Genomic DNA, 27,588 nt, shown 5'->3' with positions numbered 1-27,588 from the left:
TTCCTCTTGCTTTCTGTGAGGAGCTGGATCTCCCCAAAATGTCAGTGGAGGTTTGACACCTCTGCATGCTTCCCTCTGCTCTGTGGCTGAATGGGGAGCTCCTCTCCTGTTCAAATGCCGATTTGAACTGCTGTCCACTCAACATCACTGTGAGAGGGGATAAAGTCCTTGATCATCACATGAGGGGTAGGTTTGGGACACTGTTGAACTTAACACCTTCCTCCAGTTTCACATTTTGAAACATTTATTCACCCTTCTGTGCCAAGCTGGACTCTTCTAAGTGGAGCTTTTCAGTCAGCCAGAGTATGTTTGTCTATATCTAAGCAAGGTTTGAATTTAAACTGCAGTCTATGAAAGCTGTCTTCACACCTGCATGGTGCTAGCAGGCCTACAGCACATCATCTGTGGTATCATCTGAGATCTGAGGTATTGTGTTTTCATGTGATGCTGTACTTTTCAAAACAGTATGACCAGAAATTAATGCTTTGGAAAAATTCTGTAACAACATGCAATTTGGTGCTCCTGTGCTGTAGCAAGAAGGTGCCCAAATGAAGCAGCTCCATCTGTGGCGTCTGAAGCCATAGGGCTGTGTCCTGCTGATGGGGCTGAGGCACCTTACATGCTCTTTTCATTTTATAAGCTTTTACTTTGAATGCTTTTAAGTTGTGGATAACTACTTCTATGGTCAAAGTGTGTAAGGTTGAGGGATGTCCTTCTACACACTGAACAGTCAGTCTGTGCTCTAGCAAGTGTTTAAAAGGGCATTTTAGGTGAGAGTATTGTAGTAGTCTCAAAGGAGTCAAGCCAAACACATAAGATGGTATTCACTGTTCCTCCTTTGGCGCTTAGGTAGACTGGAACAAAATTAGGTGCTTCTCTTCAAATGTTTTATACCCCAGATAGCTGCAGTGAGATTTGTTTCACCAAAGATCCACCACTGTGCTTGCTGGGCAGCCAGCAGAAAGCCTTTCAGTGTGATTTCAAATTAAACATGCTCTAAAAGTGTCTATATTTCTCTGTCTTGGCTATAGAAGGAGCTGAGAGCAACTAGCTCACAGACAAAATAGATGTCCGCACTGTAAAACCCTACAACTATTTGGGATTCAGACCTCCCTTAAAAGCTAGCGGTGTCTTCAGCTCACCATCTTGCCTCGTGTCAGCAGTGCTCAGAGGGAGACCGTATTTTATCTCAATGCTGCTGTTGTTATGGGAAGGGACACCAGGAAATTCTGTACTGGATAGGGATTCCTGTGAAGAAGTTGTAAAGCCAGCTGTAAAATCTGTTCTCTCCAGGAAGAAACCAAATGTAAGAAGAAGGAAGACAATTATTCTGGCATTGTGATGGTAGGCAACTGGCGATCCTGTCAAACTGCAGAGCTTGGATAAAGTGTTAGGAAACATGAAGGAGCAGAGGTAACAGATTCCCTTCATAATTGAATAGTCCAGGCAATGCTGAGCGGAGTTGGAGCTGACAGAGAAGTGATAACTCAGTTCCAAGGGCTCTGTGTATTTTGGATGACTATGTTAATTAGGATACATTTCTGATGACTGCAGGGGGAATTCTGTAATGAGCGCTGCTCCTTCCATTTCCTTTAACCATACTTCTCCAGTTTCCATTATATGAAAACCAGTAAGAGAAGGAAAAATCTGCACACACAGTCAGGCTTTATCAATACCACTATGATGCATCAATATCAGAGATACTTTTTTTTTAATTACCAGAATTCAAATCCTATTGAAGTATCCTATTTTTTGGTATAAAAATGACGTCTACTAATATAACTTGCTCCTCTTTTTATACAGTAGTACTTTTGAAGGCATAAAGTTAGTTAATTTCAGTGTATTCAGTCCACATTAAGGAATTTGTACATCTTTAAAAATACAAAAAATACTTAAAACAGTACAAATTCTTGCTTTAGATAAACCCAGAGATCTTTGCTTACCATAAGGAGGCATGTATATTTTTTCTGTAGTCTTTCATCTTAGGTTTAAAACTTATTTTGTTCATATAATAATATTCATTAATAAAAACTCTTGATATTTAAGTAAATGAAATGGAAAAGCTAGTCCCAACCTATTGACCCTTACAAGAAGTGCAGGGTTATGTATTCGTATTTATAGAATACTGTCATCTCATTTTACAGGTTCTGTGTAAATTCAGTCTAGTTTAGAAATCTTGGATGCTGATTCAACTAGAACATCTTTTTACCACAAAGAGAGGACAGAAGTCTTGTTAATAGTTAATAGAGTTCAGTTTTAATATCTTTGATTTCATTACCATGCCAGCACTGGTCCTACACTTGCATGTTTTCCAAAGTCAGGGAGACATTTTGTAAATGGGAGTGAATTAATATAAGATGTAGTTCTTAGAGCAAATAAGTCCTGATGCATTGACCTCAAGCTGAATTTCAGCTTTCCTAGATAGCAAAATTCTAGGTAGCTTGTTTGTAAAACTAGCTATCTTGAAATTCAGTTACTGGTGCTAAGTGTTCACATTCCTTCTGAGCTATTTGCCCATAAATATTGAGATGGGCTTTCCAGTTTTCACCAGCTATGAAATTTATGAGAAATCCTTCACCTATGAAAACCAGCCATCTCTATAATGAAACAGGCAGCTCGCTAGAGCACAATACAAAATTCTGTATGGAGATAAAAGAAGAGCAAATAACTTATTCTGAGTTAACTATTATACATAAGCAATTTTAGGTCAGTGGAAGGTAATTACCCCAAAATGAACTTGGCCCATATGTACAGGCTAACATCTGTATTGTTGCAAAATAAACACCACAGATGTTTTAATAACAAGTAACAGATGTGCTCAGTGCCTGGGTTTCAGATCTCATCTAAAAATGTTCCTCTTATAGGTGACCCTTTCCCCTGCCCCCTTTCCAGTCCTATACAGAGCACTCACTTGCTACTGGTTCAGACTGCAGACTGCTACACACCTTATCACCAGCTTCCTATACTTCAGCTTCGCTTTTAAGAACTGGCATTTTATTTAGGACAGCTGACACTGCAGCCCTTTATTTGCAAGTCAAAAAGTGCAGTCAACTGTCTGACCAGAGAGTACAGCTGAGAGCACCAGCTCAGCGGAACACAGCCATTTACAAAGATAACCTTTTACTTGGGTTGGAGGCAACAGTTTTCAGCTGATCTGGTGAGTCAGTGGAAATAAATACTCAATGCCTTGATAAAGGCATAAACACAGATGTCAGAAAGCAGCAGCCAAAGAAACCAGTATTGCGATGGGGTGCTGTGTAATACTAAGTTTCTGTTAAACAGGTATTTTTAAAGTGAATAACAACTTTAAACTGATGGGGGATGTCTCTGTAAGGAGAATTCTCCTGTGGGAGCAGAGAATGGTCACGTACATCATGCAGATGGAAAATGAAACGACTGTGCTAATGCTGCTGCACAGCCACAGCACAGAGGCTGGACTGGAGGCCACTTGGCTGACTTGGGCATGACCCAAATGCTAGTGAGGATGGGAAGTGGCAGATCCATCCTGCACTTTGCAGCGTGTTGAATGTTGTGCTTGCCTGCTATGTGGATGGGCCTTTGGACTTAGGGCAGCTTCCAGTTCTATCACCTGCCCCTGCAGTTGTGTCTCATGCTTGGCACCAGAGTTTTAGGTGGCTTGCTGAAAATGCACATGGGCTGTGGTCACCAGCTGAACTCATTCAGGCTGTCTAAGAGGGGTGACCCAGGATTCATTCATGCTTGGCATGGCTGGCCAGCTCAGGCACAGCTGTGATGCGACTGGTGTCTGCTGGGTTCGCTGGGGACCAGGGATACAGTAAACGCTGCTTTTGTTGTTCTGAGGGCTGTGATGGAAAGGGTGAGGAATTGGGTATCTCCTCTTCCCAATTTATATGGGCACAAATCCTGCAGATCAATCTGGTGCTGGGCACTGTCAAAGCCCAGGACATCTCTGTGTGCTCCTGTTTTCCCGGGTACTCTCGGCTGTCCTCGGTAATGTGCTGCCTTTTTGTACAAGCGCTCCATATGCTGCACCAGGGACAGGCGGTAAAGGTACTGGCTTTCTGACTTCCCCCTTCCCTTTCAGAGGACATCTCTGTCAGCATTGGAGCGGTCAGAACAGCAGATCAGGAGAGCATCCAGCCTGGAAGAGCTGCTTCGCATCACTCACTCTGAGGACTGGAAGCTGTGGAAATGCAGGCTAAAACTAAAGAGTCTGGCCAATTTAGACTCCCGCTCTGCATCACATCGCTCCACCAGATTTGCTGCTGCTTTCTATGATATCGATACACTGAAAGGTAGGTGCGGGTTTGCGTCTGAGTCCGATCTCACCTTCAGGACCACCGATCCTTGTGCAGTAAAGCGTTAAGTACTGGGGGTTTCCTAGAATACACCTGTATTGAAAACAGCAGGGCAGTCATGGAAAATGACTTTGTATGAAAAATTATCAGGCAACAGCCTGAGTACGCCTCCCTGTTTTGTGGCCAAATCAGGCTTATTGTTCTCTGTAGACTCTCCAAAGGGAAGAAGTATTAAGTATGGATTTGTCAGTTCACATAAAGGAGGGAAAGTCAATGTGCAAAGAAGAGGTCAGCATGAGTGGCCGAGGGGCCGGCCAGCAGCATTGTGCTAAATCTCTGAACTTCCTTGTAGGCAGAAACAAATGAGCTTTACTGCAGGCATAGAAATGCTTTTTTTATTAGGTGTGGTCTGATTCAAGGCACTGCATCAGCAGCAGTGTCTGCGTGGGAATTGCAGAGGAAGGATGTATTTTCCTAGTCTCAAGCTATTTGATGAAGTCTCTCCAGAGAGAAAAAGATCTTGAAAGAACCAACTAATGCCTGAATGTGGGGAATCTCTTCCCTCAGCTGGAGCAAAAATGAATACTGTTCCTCATAGGTGAGAGACTCAAGAGGCATTATATGTTCATAAATGTAAAATAAAGGATCAGTTACTATACTTCAGCCTAGCAGATGGGTATCCTGCAGCAAAGCTACACTGTAGCCTAATGAAGGACAGACCGAGCTATCCTTTTTTGTGCAGTCTTTACACTGAAGTGATATGACCGTATCACTTCCCTTTTGGGAAATCAGGTATTGCCGATCATGTTCCAATACCACTTTTACAATAATCACATCCACATTTGCACACCATTACTCAGCTAAATTATGGCTGAGCAAAGGACTTAATTTACTTCTTTGAGACACAGCAAAGAAATGCAGACTTAAGTACCAGTCTGAAAAGGTACTTAATCATTTCACTTCACATACTTTTCATTTCATGGGCATGGTTTTTAACTTCTCATAGAAATTTTGTACAGAAAAAGGCTAAATCCAATGCACACAGCAAGAACAATTAAGAGGGCTGTAGTTAATGATAAACACTTTGTTTACATACCTTTACAAGTCTTCACAGCAACATTAACAACCCATAGTTATTAGAAGTAGTACCAAGTGTCAAATGATATAATTCTTGACTATTGCTCTTTTAGTGAGCACCAGCATTTCTAAAAATTTAAAATATTCCTTTTATCAAAACAGCAAAACAACAGAGGATGCTATGAAATGTTACTGAGGTAGTGCATAATGTAATGGGCTTTTTTCAATGGCAGAATAATGTTGCTCTACACATAATAAAGTCATGTGACGATAGTCATATAGATGTAATTTTCTGCTTGGAACAGCCGCTAGGTTGCTTCTTAGTTTCCCTTTAAAAGTCTAACTCTAGACACAGAGATGTCAGCTTTCTTGTTCAAAGTTAAGCCACTGAAGTTTAAGTTAAAAAATGCCTGTTGGGTCATCTTCTCCATTCTTCCATCCAAAGTGGAATTATCCCAGGACAGAAACTACTTTTCTTCTAATATCTTAATATGTTCAAGGTACTAAAGCTCCTCTTAAAAACCCAAGCCTATAAACATGTATTTCTTTCCCACACCCTTTCCAGTCATTAAGCATTGACCTTTTTGCCAAGGGCATCTGTTTTGTTTTAATAAATTGTTCTGACGAGAAGGCTGGGTCAAGGCTCCTCCTTGTTTCACTGCTAGACCATCTTCCAAGAACCCCAAACTTCAGCAGGGCAAATTCAGGACTTTGTTCCTCCCTAGAGCTGTAACAATGAATCCACTGAAAGCTTGTGTCACCTCATCTAACCACAGCCTCCCCCGAGCAGCTCAGCTCACCTAGGACAGCAGCGCTTTCAAGCTGGAGTTTGTATCAGAGCCAAATTTCTCAGCAGCTGCCCTGTACTTGCTCTCAGAAAAGATCAGAGTGACCACAGTGCTTCTGAACAAAATGTGACACCCACTACTTTGATTCGACCACCCCTTCCTATAACAGCCCTTCTGCTAAAGAAGTGGTTAATAAAGTGAGGATGTGTGCAGTTGGAAAGGTCATCACCGCTTAACACTCATTGAAGTGACATCTGAAGTGATTACATGCACATACCTTAATGAGTTTGGCAAACACTTTGTTTTCTATATTAAGGCCTAGGATTAGATTGTTGTTTTGATAGACTAACATCACTCTAGAAAGTTCTATTGATTTTAGTGATTCTTCTCTTCATTGATGCTGTAAAATCAGAATTGGACCCCACACTCTTAGTTCTTGTCCTTTTTTCATGACTGGAAAGTGGAGTGAATCAATCCCCGGCAAGGACTTTGCAGGAATAAACAAACTGATTTAAATATACACAATCAGTTGAAGAAAACATTAAAAATAATAAAGGAAAAATTGTGTAGGGAAGAGAAGTAAATGCTCATCCAAAAACAAAGTATAGCGTGTAGACTAAAAGTATTCCCGATTTTTTTTTTTTTCAGAACTTGCCTGTAAATGTATGCACTGCTTACATAATAGTAGGGAAGCAGACAGCATTGGAAGAGAGACCTGTTTTCTTGATAGTATAGAAGTTGCTTTTGATCTTTCAGGAGCCTGATGAAGGGGGACAGACAGGAAAAATATTTTTCAGAATTTTAAGAAGGACTTAGAGCATAAGCACTGATGACTCTCAAGTAATACCATAATTTGAATCAAATAAGCAAAAGCCAAAAAAAGCAGGGCCACCTCTTAACAAGTCTCGAGGTAATATTATGTAAATGTCACTGTTTTGTCCCTCTGGTTCAGTCAGTTAATGCATTATTTCTTCTCACAGTCAGAACTTGACAGATCAGTCTAAAATAAATTACTAGTCTACAACAATTCAGTATTTGAAAGGTGTCACAGTGTTTTGAATAGATAAATCATGCTTGAATTCATATTCCTGTTATTCAAACTTGAACCCCCTGATGGTACTGAGGTGTGAGAGTGTTTGTCTTGGATTTCATTAGACATTTTGGAAACGGTGCTCGCTGGCTGACATCCAGTTGGAGTATTAATACCCTCTGACCAGAATCTGTTAATCATTAATGTGCTTTTGCAGTCAGGCCCAGACTCTACTGAGTCCACGGTGGGGTACACACAAAGAGAGGATGGAATGACAATAAGGATGTCTACCCTGGAGAAAAGGAGAAAAAGGGTGTGGGCCAGCTTTGTCAGACAGACAATGTGGAGCTGACTCTTGTCTAGGGGAAATCGATGCAACTCTACTTAACCAGCTGGAATTAACAGAGATTCTGGTCATCTGCGTTGAAAGCTAAAGGTGGATAAATGCAACGACCTCTCTGCCAGTGCAGCTGGTGTAAGTTACTGGGATAATTTTGCTCTCAGACTCTCTCTGGTCCTTAGATCGATCCAAGTAAGTGCAAATCGATCCAAGTGAGTGCAAATGGTCTGCCAGCACTTCATTTTTATTTATATAATGCTTCTGTCTCGCTAATCAAAGGTTTAACTTTGCCACGATTGCTCATAAAAATGGTGTTTTCTCCAGTCATAGATGAGGAATGGCAAAAGACTCAATGCGTACCAAGGGAAACCTGTGTGGAAGTTGCCAAAGAGCTGGGTACAACAACCAACAAATTTTTCAAGCCTCCCTGTGTGAATGTGTTCAGATGCGGAGGCTGCTGCAATGAGGAGAGTCTGAGCTGCATGAATACAAGTACAACCTATGTGTCAAAAACGGTAAATGAGGCTATTCATCTGCTTTCTTTCTACGCTGGCTCTCCAAGAAGGGAGGGGAAGGAGGATGTTTGGTTTCTGAGATCCTGTTATGAAAGATCTGTCTTCACTATCATAACAAACAGAAGAATTAATCGTTTATCCATGTGGAGTGAATGCAGGCATGTGCAATACCATTTTACATTCATGTGGCATTATTAAAAATGGATATATACATTTAGAGATGGAAAATCAGGCCCTGAGGGAGTGACTGCAGGCTCACATGATGCAAAGTTGTTTAAATCTTCTTTAATGTATTGTTACTTGTACCTGGGACCTCTTGAGAGTGTTGGTTCATGGGAATCCTCTGCACTAAAGGGTTAAGAGAAACTCCAGGAAATTTTGCTGTATGAGGCCAGAAGTCCAAGTGCTGCATGCTGTCAGTATCAAAAAAGCTGGTTAATAATTCTGGATGTGCAGTTTTGCCAGCCTAACAAGGAGACATTTTCAGCAGGAGAGACCAGATGCTCTCAATCTGAATGCCTCAGAACCTGTATGTCCCAAATCACAAGTCACTTTGGAAAAGAAAGGCTTAAAGCAGTAGTCAAGTATTTCTTAGGTGCAACAGGTGACAAATACCTGAGTGTTATGATCAATGATAAAAAGTGAGATCAAGAGAGTAACCAGAGCTTCTTTCTGTAGACTCCCTCTAGTGTCTAGATACAGAGATACTTTGCTCCAATGGGTGACTGAGCCAAGCTCCAAGTTCAGTACTTTTAATTAGCTCTGTGGATGAAGTCATCTGTGTTCATACCTACAGAGGAGCCCAGGAGACTGGTCCTCATTGATTAACCTTCACCTTGTGCATCCCTACTTATAGTTGATAACAGCTTTTTACCTGGAGTAATATATTAAATTCTACTTATAAGAAAGGCTTTTCTTTAAATCAGAACAAAGATTGAGGGCAGTTGTTTTTAAAAAAAAAAAAAAAGGAAGTCCTCATGCGGAGTAGGTCCAATTCACTTCTGTATTTGTTTCAGGTTTGTTGGAATGTAATTCCACAGTGTCTGGTTGTACTGGAATATAGCTCGAGTAAAATAAATTAGACCCATCCTTTTTGCGTCAGTGTTCATTAATTGCTTTCATTCCACACTAGAAGGAGAAAGTTGTTATGAACTGTTGGCCACACACAAAAGACATCCGATCAGCTCAGGGAGCTAGGTCAGGCTAAAAAGTATTTATTTATTTATGTGTTTTCAGAGCAGCAGTTCATGAGTTTGTTGAAAAACTGAAGTTTTGAGGAGTGTAACATTCCTTTAGCATCCTCCAAAAAATAACCATTCCCTCAAAAGCCCCCAGCTAAGTTCCACTCTTGGATACACCACCATTACTCCTCTAAAATGAATAGAATTACTCCCCTACTAGTGAGAGCACTTTTTTCCCCTTGTTTTAAAACATTCACTGAAAGATATTCATGCCACCTAAAGTTAGACACTGTGACACCTAAATTTAAATCTCTAAGCAGTCTGGTTTAGGAATATTTCTCAGCCCTTGCATGTGGATGCAGCATTAAGCCAAGACATGCTGGCACATGAAGACATACCCTATGCTTTAGTTTCCATGAGAAGGAAGCTGGCTTGGGGCTCAGAGGAGGTGTGGGCCACTTCAACAGCTCCCACATGTATCATAGCTGCCCAAGGAACCAGGGCTTCCATGAGGCTACTCAGAGATCACCCTAAACAATCTGGATGTGCTGCTTGGTTCCTTAGGCTCCTGCGATAGTCAACTGCGAGATCGTTTCCAGGATGATTCCCTGCAGGAACTCAGCAGAAGCAGAATGAAAACTCTATTTACTCCCATTTATTCCCTTTCTGAGGAGGCTGCGGATGTTAAGTTAGGCCCCTAAAGATGCATGCTGTAATTATAACCTATGACAGTTAAAGAGATGTCTCCATAAGTGATTGAGATTCAACTGATCTGATATGAGAATAAAGTTCCCAACAGCTATATCTTTTCCATTTGGCCCTAGCATCCAGAAGAGGCTTTTGAGCATGTTTTCAAGTAATCTTGAGTGGTCTTGGGTGTTTAATAGCTGGCAATGCAGCACTAGGACCACCATTTTGGCAACTTCCTACCTTGGTGGGCATTGCTTACTCTTTAAAACCCTCAGTGCCCACCTGCTCATTTTTACCTACACAAAAGAGCAAGGGTGGGTAATGGTGGTAAAGAATGAGGTTTTGATTTAAAACTCCAAATATTAACTGTATAATAGAAACTGAAAAATAAATGTTATTTCACCCACCCAGCTCTTTGAGATCTCGGTCCCCTTGACAAGCGTTCCTGAGCCTGTGCCAATCAAAATTGCCAATCACACAGGCTGTAAGTGTCTATCAAATACACAGCGCCATCAGTACTCCATCATACGAAGATCCGTCCAGTACCCAGAAGAAGATGGGTAAGTTCCCTCCTTTACAAACTTCTACACTTCTGCAGTCCAAAGTATGAAACTTATTTTGTTCCAATTTGGTTATTATAATGGTCCACTCACTTTCTGTTACCCCAAGAGTTTTCCAAATGACCTGATTATCACTCAGGGTTTGAAAGCTTCAACTAAACCTGTGAATTATAACTGAATGGACACAGAATCCAACAAACAGCAGGCTAGTTCAGCAGCATCTGGAGTCATGAAGAGATTTAGGTGCTTGAGCAGGGACTCAAAGTGCCCATCTTAGCACTATGCTCCACTGGAACTATTTCAGTATGTGTGTATAGACTTTTTCAGCCTGACAGGAGAAACCTTGCTCACGCATTATTTAGCCAGGGCAGAGAGTGCTGTGCTCAAGCTAAAGCCCTCTGCCATACCTCATGGCACGTCAGGTCAGAACCAATGTGAATCGTAGCTTTTCACTTTCTGGTCCAGTCCTGATTTACATTTGTCAGACTCATTGGCTGGAGAAAAGTCATATTACATCCAATATATAGTAGAATGTAACTGTAGTCCTGGTGAGAAGAGGCTGCATTAATGCATCAAAGATTCTACAAACAGCTCAGATGTCTCTGTCTAGCCCTGCGTTTAGGCTTGCCCCCATAACTGCCCTTCAGTTAGACACCTGGGCTGAGGGAGAGGTGGCATTTTGGTGTAGCCACTCCAGCCCTCACTCAGCCTGCTGGCCACTCTGAATCCTCTTCCTACACAAATACAGACGAACCTCAGCCTTCCTCCAGTTTGTGAGTCCCTCTCCCAGAGCCAAATGCCTAAAAGTCAAACTGGCCCCTCTGACCCTGGAAACAGTCCACTCTACATCCATAAGCATTGTCAAATTTAAACTGGAACTGCACTTTCCAGCAGCATCTCAAAACCAAATACAGTTACATGGCATGAATACTACAAGACAAAGACTACTTTGCATGGAATAGAGCTGTGTTACGGAAAAGTGGAACTGCTAAACTGTAGCTGTTTCCTAGGATGTGATCTGAAACGCGTGTTGTACCTGCTCCATATGGCTGCTAGGAGCCAGGCAGCTCAGCCCTATCAGCAAAACTACAGTCCCAAGGTTTTCTGCTCACAGCAGTAATGCACACAAATGCCATACCTTCATGTAGTACAAGTGGCAGACCCAGCATACCAGCAGGCTCATTTTAAATTCCCATCTTTTTTTTTCTTCTAGATGTCCCTTCACCAACAAACTTTGTCATAATGGGTGGATCTGGGATAGTGACAAATGTGAATGTGTTGTAGATGTACAGCACCCCAACAGACGAGAAGGTAAAGGTGAAATTACAAATGGACACTTTTGCTTACTATCTCCAGGCTGCTTGTGTTTCATTTTGGTTTTGTCCCATTTCTTCATTGAGAGAGTTATAGTTTTGACTCCATGTCCCTAGATAGACTCGGCTTATGGTGTAGAAACTCACCTGAAAATAAACACTTGTATGTGCTTATCCCCATCACAATGTTTTTTGTTTGGACATTTACTCCCTCTATATTTGCAATATGAATAAGAAATAGGAAAGCATTGAAAAGGGTTAGTGAAGGAGGCACCCTGCATAAATTTTTATTTTACATGGGCCTTAAATTGTACAATGGCCATTAGGGAAATCTTTTTAACTGTAGAAAAATGTATGCCCTGGAATATATTGTATGGGTAAGGTGCTGAATGTGGGAAATTCTTAAGAACAGAGTTAATCAGGAATAAGATAGGCAAAATCAGTCCTGCCTATTATCTCTAGTCAGTGCAAAAGATTATATGACCTTTCAAAGTATCTGACTACTTTTAATGATAATATTAAGGGATTTAGGGAAGCTTTCAAACTGATATGACATACATACTCAGGCAGGAGTATGCATGTATACCCTTTCAGGTCTGTGGAAGGAAATGGAAGAGGGTAAAATCTGTAGAAGTGTATGCTACTTCCCTTCTCCATCTGCTTTTCCTGGAAAACTTTGTCAAAGAAATTTGCAGAAATATTCTGGAGGGTAACTGTGTAAGTCTAAAGATACTAGAAGTAAGCATTAAGAGAAGTTAAAATTTCTCCAAGCCCTGTATAAGGTTTTTCAAAAAAATTTTTTTCTCAGGAAATTGTACTGGTCAAAATAAAATTATCATAGCACTAGAGCAGACAGACACAAGAGGAAACCCTGCCTTTGTGGTTTAACTTATATGCAGCAAGCAAAAACATAAGCCATCCAAGGCAACAATAAAACAAGCTGGCAAGCAATTCCTGGACTAGCAAGCTAAAATAAAACTAAATAACCTCATAAACTGGTCTGATAATTACAATTTCCTAATGTTAATGAGGAAGAAATCAGTTGCACAGTGGTCTGTTCTCACTCTGGATCAGATCCTCTGACAGTCAGGTTAGGTAGTTAACCTCAAGTTAGACTTTTCACTCAATAAAGGATTAGTACTCTCTATTTCAGAGAAAGTCCAAAGGATTGTGAATAGCCAAAGTCCTCTTAACTCAGCCTTTTGTAAGGTCAGCTTGGAGCATTACAAATTGTGGCTTGTTGAATTATAGCTTTTGTTGACATAGACTCGGTATTTCCTCAGATAAAATATCATTCTCTGAAGTACATTGTCTTTGGCAGTGGCTGGGACAAAATAACTTAAAATCTGTCTTTGAGGTTGAAACAAAGTGAGACCAAAACACTCTACACCACTTCACACTTGGCCGGCTTTATCACTCCAAGGAAGGGGTTTGTCTTCCAAGAATTTAGGGCAGACTCCTTCCTCCCTTCCAATAGGACTTGGGTTTTATTCTGTCTGGATATTGGTTTTCCAGCATTAAGTAAATAATAATGAAGATTTCTTTCAAGTAATATGCAAACCTTTTCTGACCACTGAGATCAGAGCTGAGGCTGCAGAGGTCACGGACACAGGTTACATTCCACATTCCATAGATTAAATCCAAGAGCTAATTGTAAAACTACAGGAAATTACCTTCCCAATGACACATTACATGCCATGACCTTTAACCGGGGATGTGCTGCTAACATTTTAATAAAGCTTTCACAAAATGTGTTCCCTTTGTGCTAGGATTAGACTCATATTGTACTCCAGATGTGTATTTTGAGGGAAGATAGATGAGGTATTAGACAGTGCATTCACTTGGCTGGGGTTTTGTTTCTGAAGCAAAATATTTTCTTCTTTCTTTAACTGACAAGTGTCCATATGCACCTTATCAAAGCACTAGACCAACTCACACCTTACTAGACTTACTATTACTTTTGCAAACATTTCCAATAATGAAGTACATTGAGTAGTGAGTGTGATAGTTTGTATGAATGTGCATTTTTGTCATGGGTATAGACTACATCTTTTTTGAGATTTTCTTTTAAAACCTGCTGTCCAGCAAAGATTCATGCATTCCAATACGTACATTCTTTTAATATACAGCCCCAAACTAAAGCATTATTATGCAGGATTCAACCCACAAGAAATAGAAGTATCAGATTAAGTGAAATAATCAGCCCAATCCTCTCAAATCCTTTTCTCTGCACTGTAAGTGACAACAGAAATTCTGAAGATTAGTCTCTCATAGATTCCTGTGTGAGCTCTAGTGACTGCAAAGAAAGAGTTAGTCTCTTCAAAAGAAGGATTCAGACAGGTAAGGCTTACTACTAAAAAATGTATGTGCTATTGCAGGACTCCCTCCTCTTGCTGAGCTGGCTATGTGTGGACAACATATGGAATTTGATGAAGAAAATTGTGAATGCATCTGTAGACAGAAGTGTCCCACTGATTTCTTTCAAAGTAAAGAGAACTGCAGCTGCTATTTGTGTAGGGAGAGCCAGGAGAGCTGTGCTCTAAAACACAAGATATTTCATGCTGAAACCTGCAGGTAAGTGTTACTTGTCATTTAGTGTCTACACTGCAAGATCTGAATTAACTTGTGAAGGTGCTGGAGGTGTGAGTGCTGAATTAGCTAGGAGGCCCAGCCGGGATAAAGTACCTTGCTGCAGTTAGGGAGACAATAATAATAGAGACAATATTTACATCACTTACTTCATAGAAGGAGTCTAAGTTTTATTTAATTAACAAGTTATAAAGAAATCTGCACAAGGATGCTATTCAACTATTACTTTTTTTTCCCCCTAACCTTAAGGGAATCATGGTTAAAACTGTGCTACAAGTGAAATTACTGTGTGACACAGGGGATTTACACTGAGATACGAGTCTTGCATTTGTAGGAAGGTAGAATCCATCCTGTGCTTTTTGTCACAGCTGAATGCAGACTCATGTATGTCTAGAGACAAAAGCTCCATTAATTGGTACCCACACCATACAGCTCATTCTTTATTCAGATGGCCCTCAGAGCAAGTGATTTTCTAGAGCTAATGCAATTTTGTACACATCCAAAGCCACTCAATCAGCTCTGATTCCACTGAGAAGCAGGAAAAATATTCTGGGGCTGTTATACTCTGTGCTTTTCCTTAATCCTTCTGTGTAGCTTGTTTTGAGGTTTCCTTGACAAAACTTAGATAGCAAATGCCCTCTTACAATACCCATTTTCATGCATTAGTTTATTTTTTAAATTTCTCAGAAAGCCTTGGTCCCATGTAGAGACCCAGGAGCACGCATGCGGTCTGAAAGTTTATGTAAGGACAGTCAGCATCCAGTTTCCCTGGGTACTTTAGCAGAGCTGTAGTTCACTGAACGGTCATCCACAGGGTCCATTCTCATAGACTTCATAGGTGCATTCATGAAGAAGAAGCTGCGAAAGAAGTAACATTTGTTTCTTTAGGTTCAGCTCTGAAAATACAGACAATCACAAAATAGTTGGCAAAAAGTATAAAAATAGCTAAAAGAATCAGCAGAGCTGAAAGTGATCAAGAGAGTCTTGGTCATTTATGTGTTTCAGACAGGTGGGAGGGGATCAATGCAATAATTTGTTTACATGTATTTGTCTTCTTGAAATTACTATAATGTGGACGCAGGACTTCTGTGCCAGACTTTTATGCCCAGTACTCCTGAAGGAGCTGAAGCATCAGCTGGGCTAAGGTACGTCGGAGAATTTGAGGGCAGCACTATCCAGTGCTGACTCTGGACTTCACTGCTCTCAAGTCATGACTGTGGACAAATGGACAACAGCAAGACACATTGCTGTAGACAAGAACTGTCAGGGAGCAAAGTCTCGTCTCCCTGTGTTGTAGGGTGTTGACATTTTCCCAAATATTGTCTAGAGAGCATTGCAGAGTTAAGTGATGAAAAAGCTGAGGAATGTGACAGTGAAGAATTATCATACTACAATGCTTCTCTCTTTTTCCTTTTTTCTCCTTTATCAAACAGCTGTGAGGACAAATGTCCATCACAACCCAGAATGTGCCCAACTGCAAAACCAGTGTGTTCCAGGCACTGTCGTTGTCCGAAGGAGAAGAGAGGTTCTCACGGGTCCCAAAGCAAAGAAACTCCTTGACTGAGCTTCCCCTATTCTCCAAAAATCCACTGCTTTGCAAAGTAGCTGTCACTGACTTTCAAACCATAGTAAACACGAACATCTTCCACATTAACAGCAGAAGAATGAATCCAGTCTGCATTTATTTATTAGAGTAATCACTAACTGCAGGTGAATCCTCTGGGACATTGATAATCATTCTCTAAGAGGTAACAACTGATGAATTGCTGGCTGCCTGAAGGAAGAGCAGAAAGAGCCAGTTCAGTGTTATGGAAAATGAAGCTGGCATATTGGATTTGAGTCACAGTCATCAGCCAGTCTTTCAGAGACTGAGACTAGACAATCTTAGCCTCTGAATCCTTAGCTAATGCAGCTCCTGGGTGAAACCTTCTTCAGAAATTCAGTGTACAGGATTTGGCTTCTAATAGGTTCAGCACTGAGTTATTTGATCTACTGTCCAGCTTTGAATATCATTTTGAGTTTATTGTACAACTACTGTCAGATGTGCCATATTTAAGTGTATATAAGAAAATAAATACATCAGTTATTCGAGTGGTTTTGATTTTTCTCTGTTATTTTAAAACTCTGCCCAACAAAAAGAAAATAAGCAAAAACCCAAAGCCATCTCAAGTACAACCTTCTTGTGTTTGTCCCAATGGGACTGGCTTCTGCCCAAACCCAGGTCGAAACAAGGTCACTTGATCCAATAGTTTCAGTAAAGAATCATTTTCCCACGTCTGCACGACAGCCGTGTGTGATTTATTTATTTGTTCCTGGTGTAGTGTGTTAATCTCCCTAAGGGGATAACAGCCACACGAGTACTAATTCTTCAGTGATTTTTGGAAAGGCACGGTTCACTAAAAGATGTTTTTCCTTTAGCTGACCATGCTATGAAAATATCTCCTTTGCACTGAAATTCTTTTCACCAGTGTGAGGCCTGTGTAACAGTGTTTTAACCAAATCGAGTACAAGGACAATATTATTTTCTGAGCCACTGAAGTCTGGACTGAGCCAGTCCAGAGAAAATATTGCGAGCAATAATCCTGAACGGGAAGTGATAGTCTTGACGATTGAATAATTTTTCTCCTTTGCTGAATTCTCCAATTCTACACTGCACTGTGAATGAAGCGAATAGAGCAAATGAAACAACTGCTACAGAGATGGAAAGCCTGACACAAGACAGGGAGTAGGAAATGGCTTTTTGATGTGCATCTGAGATTTTTTTACATTTATATAGTGAAAAAATAGATGGCTTTAAAATAAAATTAGAACCAAATCCTATAAGATTGACTGAATGGTTGGGCAAAGCACCAAACAATTTAACATGTCTTTTGTCTGAGTAAGGCATTTAGGATTCAACCCAGGATGACTGCTCTGAGCACTTCTTAAGCCATCTGTGATCTAGGCCCTTGCAAACATACTGACAGGCTGTTTTTGTTATCTGTGCTGGGAACTGGCCTGGGATCCTCTGACCAAGCAACACAATCTGACCTGTGAGTGTACTGGGTGGAGCTGCTGCAGCCTGGTTACTTACTGGTCTGCACTGGGCTTGCCTGCTGAGGGTTTTCCAGAGTGAGAGCCACACACAACTAGCATGCACTTTGCATGGACAAGAAGGGGAATGTGACCCCTGTGCAAAACCAGGTGAACCAGCTTGGCAACAGAAGCACACCCCTACATTTCCCTCCCTCTTCCAAGAGGCTCTAAATTCAGACACATGTACATGGCGGGTAAGTCCCCAAGCTATACAAGTGCCCATAGAAGGAATGAACTGTCCCATCACTTCTCACATAGCTCAGCTGGGGGCACCCCAGCCTTATGGCTGGATTGACAATAGGCTACACCATTAGCCCATTTCTCAGAAAGCCAGGGAGCTGCAGAGGCAATCGCACTCTTAACTGGTAGCACCAGAGGCACATGGAGTAAAAATACACCTTTGTGCAAAACTATAAACCAGTATTTGTACAGTTAAATTCTGTGGAAAGAGTTTAAGCTTTTGTAGCTTCTTAAATTGAAGTTTAGCAACTGGAACCCTGTATTAATTATGTCTTGAGTCTCACCAATGTCGATCTGGAAAGGCCGCCTCAGTTTTCTGTCCTGACCAGGGAATATATTAACTTTTTTTTTTTTACAAAAGTGAACTGCTCCAACCTGAGAGACAAATAAGTCTGCTTCAACTCCAGAAGGCTCTTAGATAAAGTAGTCACTGAGGGGCTGAAAACCGTGTTCAAAAGCTTTTCTCACTGAGACAGAGAGGGATATCAACATGAGCTACCTAACCCCCAGGAGAGTAGTCATTAGGATGCCCACACTACAAAGGTACCAAATTGCTGACCACCCCTGCAAACCCTGCTCTGAGGTTTTCCCACCTACCTAGATCACTGAAAAACAGACCTGTGCCTGGAGGTCTAACTCAGGACTGAAGATCCCAAGGAAAAGGAGGGAAATGTTATCATGTCCACAGGCTTCTTTCAGCCTAAGCCCCTGGGTGAATTTAACCTAAAAAAATTTTGTGCTTAGCTCTTGTGGATCATTTTGTTAATGCTTAGGACAATATTTTGGATAGAAACATGCTAAAACAACAGAGAATGTTCTTTTACCTGTAAGGGATTTCCATTTTGCAGCAGTGATGTGCCAGAAAGCTTGTGAATTCAGCACAGGTTTTAGGCTTACTGTGAAGATGGAAAAGGAAACTGCTTGTAGTGGCATTCACTAACAAAAGTGGCCTAAGCAGTCAGCTCACTTAAATATTTATATAGTTTATAACTTTCATGCTCCTTCAAGGTTCTTAGCCTTAATATCCAGAAGCCTTATGAATGTACTTATTTGTGCCTCAAATAGGATTGTGAACTCCGGTCCACCCTCAAACCGCTGCGGGATAACAGACTCGGGGTGCATGTGTGTGTGCACAAGTGTGAGTACGTGCACACTAACCTCACCTTCAGCTCCTTCCCTCCTGGTGCAGCACAGGACCTCACACTACAGCTTCTCTCTCCATTAGAGCTAGTCACCCAGCTGCCTCTGGCCTTCCAGGTCACAAAATGAGGTGGAGGTAAGCACCCATCCTGTGCCAGGGCTGGCAGGGCAAGGGGATGCCTCTTGCCGGTGGATGGTACTCAAGGACACCACACACACCAGGACAGTGCTGCAGCCCTGTAGCCTTCCCCTGCAACTCAGTACAATGGATGCACACACCCCCCTCGCTTCACCTACACGCAGCACCGTCCTGGGCAGGAAAGCAGGAACACCTAAGAGCTCTGAATTGACCAGATTCACACTTACCTTCACAGAAACATGAAAATATCTTTCCCCAGCCCTACAAACCAATTGCCTGGCTATGAGCACTGGCCATCCTTCCCCTCCTGTTGTCTCCTGTAGAAGAAAGGCACTTCCACTTTCTGAAGCCTTGACACACCTGCTATTCGGGCTGCACTCGTGCACTACTGTGTTTGCAGCACAGGGATCTTACAGCTCCTTTTATTTACAAGAAATTCCCCTCCTAGCAGATCATCTTCTCCTAAGGTCCCGTGCCAGACTCTGCATTGCAGGGTGCTGTACTCTTCCATCCCACTCTCCTGTATGATTAGAAAATGACCAAAGCTAGAGCATATACTGCATATATATAACATTCACTAAAATACTATGTGGAAAAGCTCAAGAGTTTAAGTACAATGCCACAAATGCCAGTGGTGCGTGATGGTCTTCACTGCCACAACCCCAATAAGATCTGAATGTCACTAACACTGTGACACAGTCATAAATCCTTTCCATGGAAAGTTGGAACTAAAAGGAGGCTCTGGGTGGAGATGGAGACATGAGCAGATAATTAGCATTTGATGAGGATTTATAAAAACTCATAATGTTATTTTACTTGAGAAGTTCTGGATTCTTCGATCCATTTAAAAATATTCAGCAAACTTTAGAATAAAATGCTTTATGTTATCTTTCATATCAATACATCAGAATTTAATAACAGAGATTTAATATAACAATTCAGAAGACTTAAATGAGGTATGTAAAATTCATAGCAGATCTGTTTTTTGACTGATGTCATTAGCTCTTAACCTATGACTAAATAACCTTCTCAGAGGGAAGGTTATTGAGCAGAGGAACGTTCTCTTTGAAGTTTGAAATGCCTTTTATTACTGTGTTCAGCGTGACTTGCTTTTTAAGCATATGGACATGATTTACAGATTCCATAGCCAGAATAATAATGCTAGAACTATGGTGTGTCTTAATTTTTATATAGTGAGGGAGAGCTTTAATGTGATATTTAGATTATGGCATCTAGATATTAATGTGTATAATAGGAATGAGAATGCTTAAATAATAATTGTTATTTCTAAATAAACATGCATTAAGTTTCTAAACCCACCAGTTTTTACGAGTAGCTAGCTTTCACTTGCATGTGCTTTTTGCAGGGAGGGGGCAAGGGAAAAGAATGAATGAGAATAGCAAAATAAATACACTGCATTTGAAAGAGTCAGGAAATCATCTACTTGCAAAAAATGTACTTGGCTTCTGGAAGGAGAGAGGTACGTGTGAGCTTACAAAATGCCAGTGACACTGAAGAAATTCAAGCAAATCTTGGAAGTACTGCTATCATTTACTTCGAAAGTCATCGTATGTCATGTAGCGTGACATTGCTTATAGCAAGCATTATTCATAGGAAGACTGACAGACCATATATAAATTCTGTCATACTCCTATACATTGCAAACATATATATCTAAACGTATTCCTTGGTCATCAACTCCTGCTGACTCTTATGGTCCCTTCCTGTTTTCCAGCCAAAAAAAAAAGTGAATCTGCTTGGGTTTTTCTGTTTTCTTGTACCACTGTAAGCCAGGAGTTATTATGCTTTACAGTAGTGTAAGAAAAGAAAAGGGAAACCTTGAAAAAAAACCCCAAAATTTGTGGCAGATCCTTCAGCCACCAGTTTCCTTTGTATTTTCTAAATAACTGATAAATGCATTTCAACTTTAAAATATCAGAGAGGTTGTCACCTTCTAATTTTGGACTCATGGACTGAATTGGTCCCTCTGGAACTACAAGGTGGTTATCAGGACAAGTGAATCTATGTTCTCATTTATTACAGTCTACATTAAAAAACAAACAGGTTGGGGTTACAAATGATGTTCTGTCATTCATTTTACTTCTGTCAGACTCCTACATCAGCACTTACTCAAAAACTTCAATAAAAACTTTTCACTCGGGGAGGGGGAGAGAAAGTCTGTTTTAAATTAAGTTAAAAAGAAACTGCTCCTTTAGCCAATAAAGCAAAATCAATACATAAAAGTATTCTGTCAAGGCTTGGTCTCTGTTTTGATTTCTATGTCATTAACACCCTTCTTTGTTTCCACCTTTAGCATATTTTGCAATACTACTAAATATGAAAGGTCCTCCCAGGTTGAGAGCATTGAGGTTTCATGATTTAGTATGAACTGCTTCATTTCTTAAACATCAAAAGCTACCTTTAAAATATTTATGGCTGAATGATCAATGATTTAATTGTAGTCTTCATTAATATATGCTATATATTTTAGAATATAACAGTGGTTATATAAAAAATATGCAGTTATTGAAAGTGATTACAAAGTAAGCATCAAAAAAAGGTGACAAAACAGGAAGAATTCCACCTAGTCTTTTGTCCCACTTGTTTTACTAAGTGGTATTTTTAATTGGTGAAGACTGTATCTCTAACATGTGGCTTAGTATCACAGCTCCAGCTAAAATGGCAATGCAAGATACCTAAACTAACTCATCAGTTTCTGTTAGGTGACTCACTGGCAAACCATTTGCCCAAAACTTTCCCTTGACCCCGGATCCAGTGTCCAAGCACACTCGTGTGCCTCCTTCTTCCTTCTGTCTTGGGAAAGAGCTCCTTGCTCCCTATGAATGGGCTAACTATTTAGAATTATGTTTGAACCCTCAAATATGACTGTATAGTGGTTATTTATCTTCACTTCTTGGAATAAAATACAAGTGATGAAACACAAGGAAAAGCTCAATATATTCACAAGAACTATACAATGCTTCTTATCCATATTGTCTCCATAATAAACTGCAATATTTCCCTCTACCTCAGTTACAAAGACAAATCACAAAAACCTCCTTAAAGTCACCTGGTGTCTTTGATCTACCATTTCCCTATGCATCCCACTTTAAAACTACCCACAGCTCACTCCTAAAGTTTGCATAGCTAATAATGCCTGTGCCTCTCCACCTGTTCCCTGGAGGCCAATCACCTTGCTCTGCTCCACATTAATTAAATTAAACTCAGAGCACTTGTTTCCAACCAGCTTTAAGCTTGAAATCTGTGGCTTCTGTTTCAAACCTCAAGAAGGGTTTATGTGCCTGGAAGCTTCTCTGAGCCTTCCTAATTCTAACAGTCAAATAAAAATTACTGCTTCCTCCATGGACCTTACCTTGTTTTTAATCTTTACATATTGAAGGCTACAATAACACTATCAACCTGAAGAAGCCCTTGTTTCATTTAATGGATTTTAAAGTATAATTACAATGAATTATTTTGCTTTGCAGTTTAAATCTGGATATAAACTATCAAAATATTGGATACTTCATGTTTAGCTTTTATAAGAAACTCATTTTTCTTTTAATTTAAATTATAAAAAGCAGGCAGGCACTACACTAATGGGTATCATGAGACCAGAGGACACTGCTGATAATGTTCTGGACCAGACGTGTGGTAGGAGCATTAGTAGTAGGAAATAACACATTCCAGGTGCAGGTTGTTCAACCTTGAACTGAGAATATTTTGCATCCCCACCAGGACAAACGCATTTTAATTTTCCAATAGCTCCATCTGCTGTTGTCACTGCACCTTTTTTTCCTACTCCACCAAGAAGTTCCTACACTTAACTTTCAGTTAAACCCATTTTGTTAGCATTTTATTACCGAAACCCATCTGAGAGTTCTGGTACTTCAGTTTGTATTGACTGTAGGACATAAATTCCCCTAATCTTTTAAGAGTTTTTCAAGTCTTAAAGGTACAAACAGGAGGCCTCTAAGACAGGCCTTCTCTTCTAACACAGCTGATGCATGAATGCTAAAGCACTTTGATGTGGCCCCAAGGCTGCAGAAACAGAAATTTAGATCTGCAACTAAATAGACAGTAAAATCTAGTAAAGCTGAGAAAAAAAAAACAACAAACAAACAAAAAAACAAGTCTACTCTGGTCAACAGGCTGTGGCTTCATAATAACGGGTATCATATCTGTGTGTTACTGTCTCTCATTTGATCCAGATCAGGTACAGGCAGAATTGCATTTCTGTCAAATTAGGCAGATGACTTGATAGACAGTTGATGCTGGTTGTATGCTGGCTTCAGGACAGACACCCTTTAGGTCTGCCAGTACAAAGGTAACTAGTCCTTCTGAAGGATTTCAAATGTCAGGGAGAGCACAGCCATTGCTTTGCATTGTGTGCCCAAGAACTTTTTCTGCCCCATGTGGGGAGCCCTTAATCTGGATCACTGACTTGGCTGAGATGGCAGAAGACAGCCAGCACCCCGGCTTTGTTTGTGATGACCTCTCCTGCTAGGGACTGGGCAGGACTCTGAGACCAGGCACTCAGGTACCAAAATGGTCCCTGCATGGAAGTGCTGAGCGACTTATGCCTAGGTGGTGTAAAAGGGGGTTATTCGTGGCAACTGCCAATGCACTGATAGCAGCTGTCATATACTGGTCAGGACAGAGACGTCACCTGTATGTAAGCCCAGGGGAGTAGAAGCCACTCCTGGTACACCTTAATTATAATACACACTCATGTCTCAAGTTGGATAGTAGGACGGGAATCTCGAGACATTACTAGCAGTGTCTGCCAATTGAAATTCGATCCTCACAATTGGCCTAAACATCTACTGAGTCAAAACCTACCGATTTTGACAAAGGTGGACGGGCCACCTTAACTTAACCCGGAAAAGAAACATATAGTTATATGTGTTTGATAAATAGCCCCTGACTGCTCCCAAGCCCACCTTCACTGTCCTGATTTGAGAGGGAAGGGAAGCTCTGGGCTCTGGAATGGAACAGCACTGTAGCACACAGAGGGTGACTGAGTGATTGAGACTTCAGGGCGTGCGTGGGGGGCACAGGTTACATACAGGTGTGAGACACATATGTATGTTAACACACAGCCTTGCCAATCAGCTTCTCACTTCTGTTAGCAAATTCATCTGCCACAGATGAACTGCAACCTGTTGGAAAGGAGGTAAGCCTGTAAAATGGAAAACCAGCTTATTTTCTGGCATCTAAGAGAGAAATGTGGCTTAAAGAAAATAAGCCTTTTTTACAGTTTGTGTTTGTTTAATGGTAATTTCCAGCTTCTGTGGAATTTCATGAATATGGGAAAAAGACTGTAAGAAAACCCAGGTACTTGAATGAGAAACCCATGATTTTTCTTGGCTGCTTTGTCGGTGATACTGCAGCTAGATACAGGATTGGCTGTGTGCAGCAGAAACCAGGCAAACTCAACCTTAAGGTACTATAGAAACCTGTTAGATCCTGTTGTTAATTCCTAGCACCAAAATCAACTGCTGACAGGCCCTCACTCCCCCTTTGCAGGAGTCTTAGAAGTAACAGGCTCTCCAGCCTTACCATATAAAACTAAACCAAGTGAAAGGACAATTTGTCCTTTCCTTCAGGATAAAGATTCCAAATATCGCTTTCCTCCTCATTTTGGATCATATTTAATTCCAGCGGGATCAGAAACTGAAATCATTGTGTTTTTTCAAACAGGGTGTTGAACTGTCTCTGTCTCTCTCCTGCTTGGCTTCACTAACCAATCTTGCTCTGTGCTTGCATCTGTAGGCCACAATTCTCCATCCAGCAGTACTATTTTTCACTTATGTTCTCCATTTGGGATTTCCAATAGTTTCTGCTTTCCTGAATCCGTTGAAAGAAAACATCCTTCACTGTGAGCCAGTTGTGCACTCTCACACCACTGTTCCACGTCATAAAATTTCTTTTCCAGGAGCACTGTGACTCCCTCACCATGACATCAGGCTCTAGAGCAGCATTGCTTCATAGCTCTTTTGTGAACTACTTTGTGAATAACTGATTGCTTGTTTTTGTGCTTTACGCATATTAGAGTGTAATTAAATGCATTAATGTAATACACCAACTTATTACACACAGCAAAGCCACTTCACCAAATAGTGACAGCTTTTGCTCAAGACAGACATGCAATAGAAGCAACATCATCCACCAGGCTGGGGACAGAGTAGCAAATTCAGCCTGAGAGGAGACTGAGAAGGAGGTAATATAGCAGAGTACTGGCAGAAAGTTTTCCTGCCTTTTCAAGAACACCGAAGTGGTCTCCTTGAGGCAAGACGGCATCTGCTATCAGAACAAAGCCACAGGAGTCTCTTTAAGTCTCCTCCATCTTCTCTCTCCATTAACTCGATTTATGAGGGTGCTTTAGGGAGCATTTAAGGATCAGGCTTGGAAGCAGTAATTACTCTGCTGTCACTGGTTTAACGTCTTTACTCTCTACTTTACATATCCCACAGTCTCACCCTGACCTTGTACGTGCTTTAAATGAGGGAGTGAATTCACTGAGCTCAGGCATTTAGAAAGGAAGAAAATTTGGTTGTCTTTTCAGCTGTTGGTCCCTTCACAGCGGCTTCACCTCAGATCAGGGCAGGACAGACTCTGGATCTGCCCCGGATCAGTGACAATTTTATGATTAAACAACACAACAACACAGCCAGTGAAAAGCATGTGGTACCCCATCCATATGAACCAGCCGTGGACAGATAATTTAGCAGCACCTTAGCGAGCTTTGCAGTGGCAAAGACACCTTTCCTTTCCATTTTTTCTTCTGGTCCTTGGTAGACAAATTTTTCAAGGTCATTTGAACACCACAACAGGAGGAGGCTGCAGATATAGGGGGACTGAGTTGGACCACCGACAGGTATGACATTAAGCACAACTAGTTTAATGAACACAGATGGCAGACCACCAAAGCCAACATGTCAGGCCAAATGTAGGAAGGCTTGGCTGTAATACTTTTCTTGACCTCCTTCAGAAAGATGTTCCTTCAGAAAGGCTGTAATACTTTTCTTGACCTCCTTCAGAAAGATGATGTGGCCAACTACTAGGAAAGCATCAAGTCCTCTCCAAAGTTCAGATAAATATAAAAGGACAAAAAATCACAACTGCTGTGGTGTAAGAAGAGGTTTCTGAGATTAAGCAGATCTGTCCTGTGGAAGGTTTTGTAGGTTAGTGCCAGTATTCTAGATTTACACAGTGGTTGGTCAGCCTCATCTTATGGAACGTGCCAAATTCCACTTCTTTCACTGAAGAGACAGGCTGCTATGTTGTATACCAGTTACTATTTCTCTTTGGATTTTTCAAGCTTGCATACCAAGAACTACAACTTCTCTAGACAGCATATAATAAGAACTAGTCTAAAAAAAAAAGTCCAAATAGTTAAAACCATATGCACTGCTTATCTGAGAGCTAAAATTGGAGTGACTGGTACAGCTTGATTCTTCAGGGCAGTTTGATACCAAGGGAGGTCACCACCGTCATTTACCAGCGATCACATCATGTGGTGCTGCAGCTGAGAACCTCCAAGTGCTTTCTTCTTTCTCCAGGCACTATTTTTTTTTCTAGATGTCATTTAAGGCAACTGCTTTATACTCAGGTTACAGTTTCTTCTGAGAAGTAGGATCCCTATGGCCCCCCAGTCCCTTCTTTCACAGCAGGATACCTGCCACTGCATGTGAGAAGCCTCCCTGCTCTGGCCTCATACTCAGCTTCTCAACCTGAAATTCAGGTTCTTGCCACCCAGGAGGAGCACCTGATGGTGAAGTGGTATTTGCCAATATTGGTCTCGCCTTTCTAAACGAGAAAAATTCAAACAATGAGAAATGTTTTTCTTATTCATCATACTAACGTCTTTCACATCTTTCAGTCCTCAGAATGAAGTGCTTGATTTCCTCCCTCACCCTTCTTGGGATCGGTGCCTCCAAAACATGCCTGTCCAAGCTTCAACCAAACCAGGAATCCAGCCACCACTGCAGTCTAGGTTAGCTTGTACTGTCACTCATGACACATGTATTTGCATAGGAGTGATGACAGAATCAAATCTGACAAAATTTCTATCAGAAATCTTGGCAAGGAATAGCAGCTGCCAAACATAATTTTGGGAACATATAGGAAAGACATAAACAACATCAGTCTGGGGAGGTAACATCCTTCTTAGCAGCCAGCAGCAGTCAGGCCGACGCTGGAGCTGCTGACAGCTGACTGCAGAGCTCCTTGCAAAGATCGGAAATACAGAGCCAAGGGATGCCAGCCCGGGGGTATCGGCGCACAACTCACACAACCCAGTCGCATTTCTTTAAGTTCGAATTCCTGGACTATCTGTAAAAATAATGTGTTGGTTGGTTGGTTTGGTTTTGTTGTTTTTGTTTTTTTTTTTTTTCATTTAGAGCAAGCTTCCGGTACTTGTAGCAAAACACTTGAGCACATTTCGGGAGTCACAGCTGTGATGGAGCCAAATAAACCTGAACAGCGTCTCTACTACGGGCAGGGCAAAGCCTTTGGAATTTTAAGGCAATTCTATCACTTTACAGCGTGCAGCTCACTTTTTTCATTACTTTGGACTACATTTTTTTGTATATAAGCTTTTCCTTTCTAACAGCAACCGGTCGAGGA

At 41.1% G+C, this 27,588-nt stretch overlaps 1 protein-coding gene across 1 annotated transcript in view; it reads left to right on the top strand.

Annotated features, from left to right (window-relative positions):
- The window catches only part of VEGFD (vascular endothelial growth factor D), a 31,362-nt gene extending 14,908 nt beyond the window's left edge, over positions 1-16,454 (top strand). The window contains exons 2-7 of the mRNA XM_026859288.1: positions 4,067-4,277; positions 7,840-8,030; positions 10,313-10,461; positions 11,675-11,772; positions 14,153-14,348; positions 15,797-16,454. Coding sequence (XP_026715089.1) covers positions 4,067-4,277; positions 7,840-8,030; positions 10,313-10,461; positions 11,675-11,772; positions 14,153-14,348; positions 15,797-15,923 — 972 coding nt within the window. The 3' untranslated portion in view covers positions 15,924-16,454. The remainder of the gene's footprint in view (positions 1-4,066; positions 4,278-7,839; positions 8,031-10,312; positions 10,462-11,674; positions 11,773-14,152; positions 14,349-15,796) is intronic.
- The last annotated feature ends 11,134 nt before the right edge of the window (positions 16,455-27,588 follow it).

Source organism: Athene cunicularia (genome assembly GCF_003259725.1).
Source record: "Athene cunicularia isolate RWA chromosome 1 unlocalized genomic scaffold, athCun1 chr1_part1, whole genome shotgun sequence".
NCBI lineage: Eukaryota > Metazoa > Chordata > Aves > Strigiformes > Strigidae > Athene > Athene cunicularia.
The sequence above is the reverse complement of the archived record's forward strand: the minus strand, read 5'-3'. Positions and strand labels throughout refer to the sequence as shown.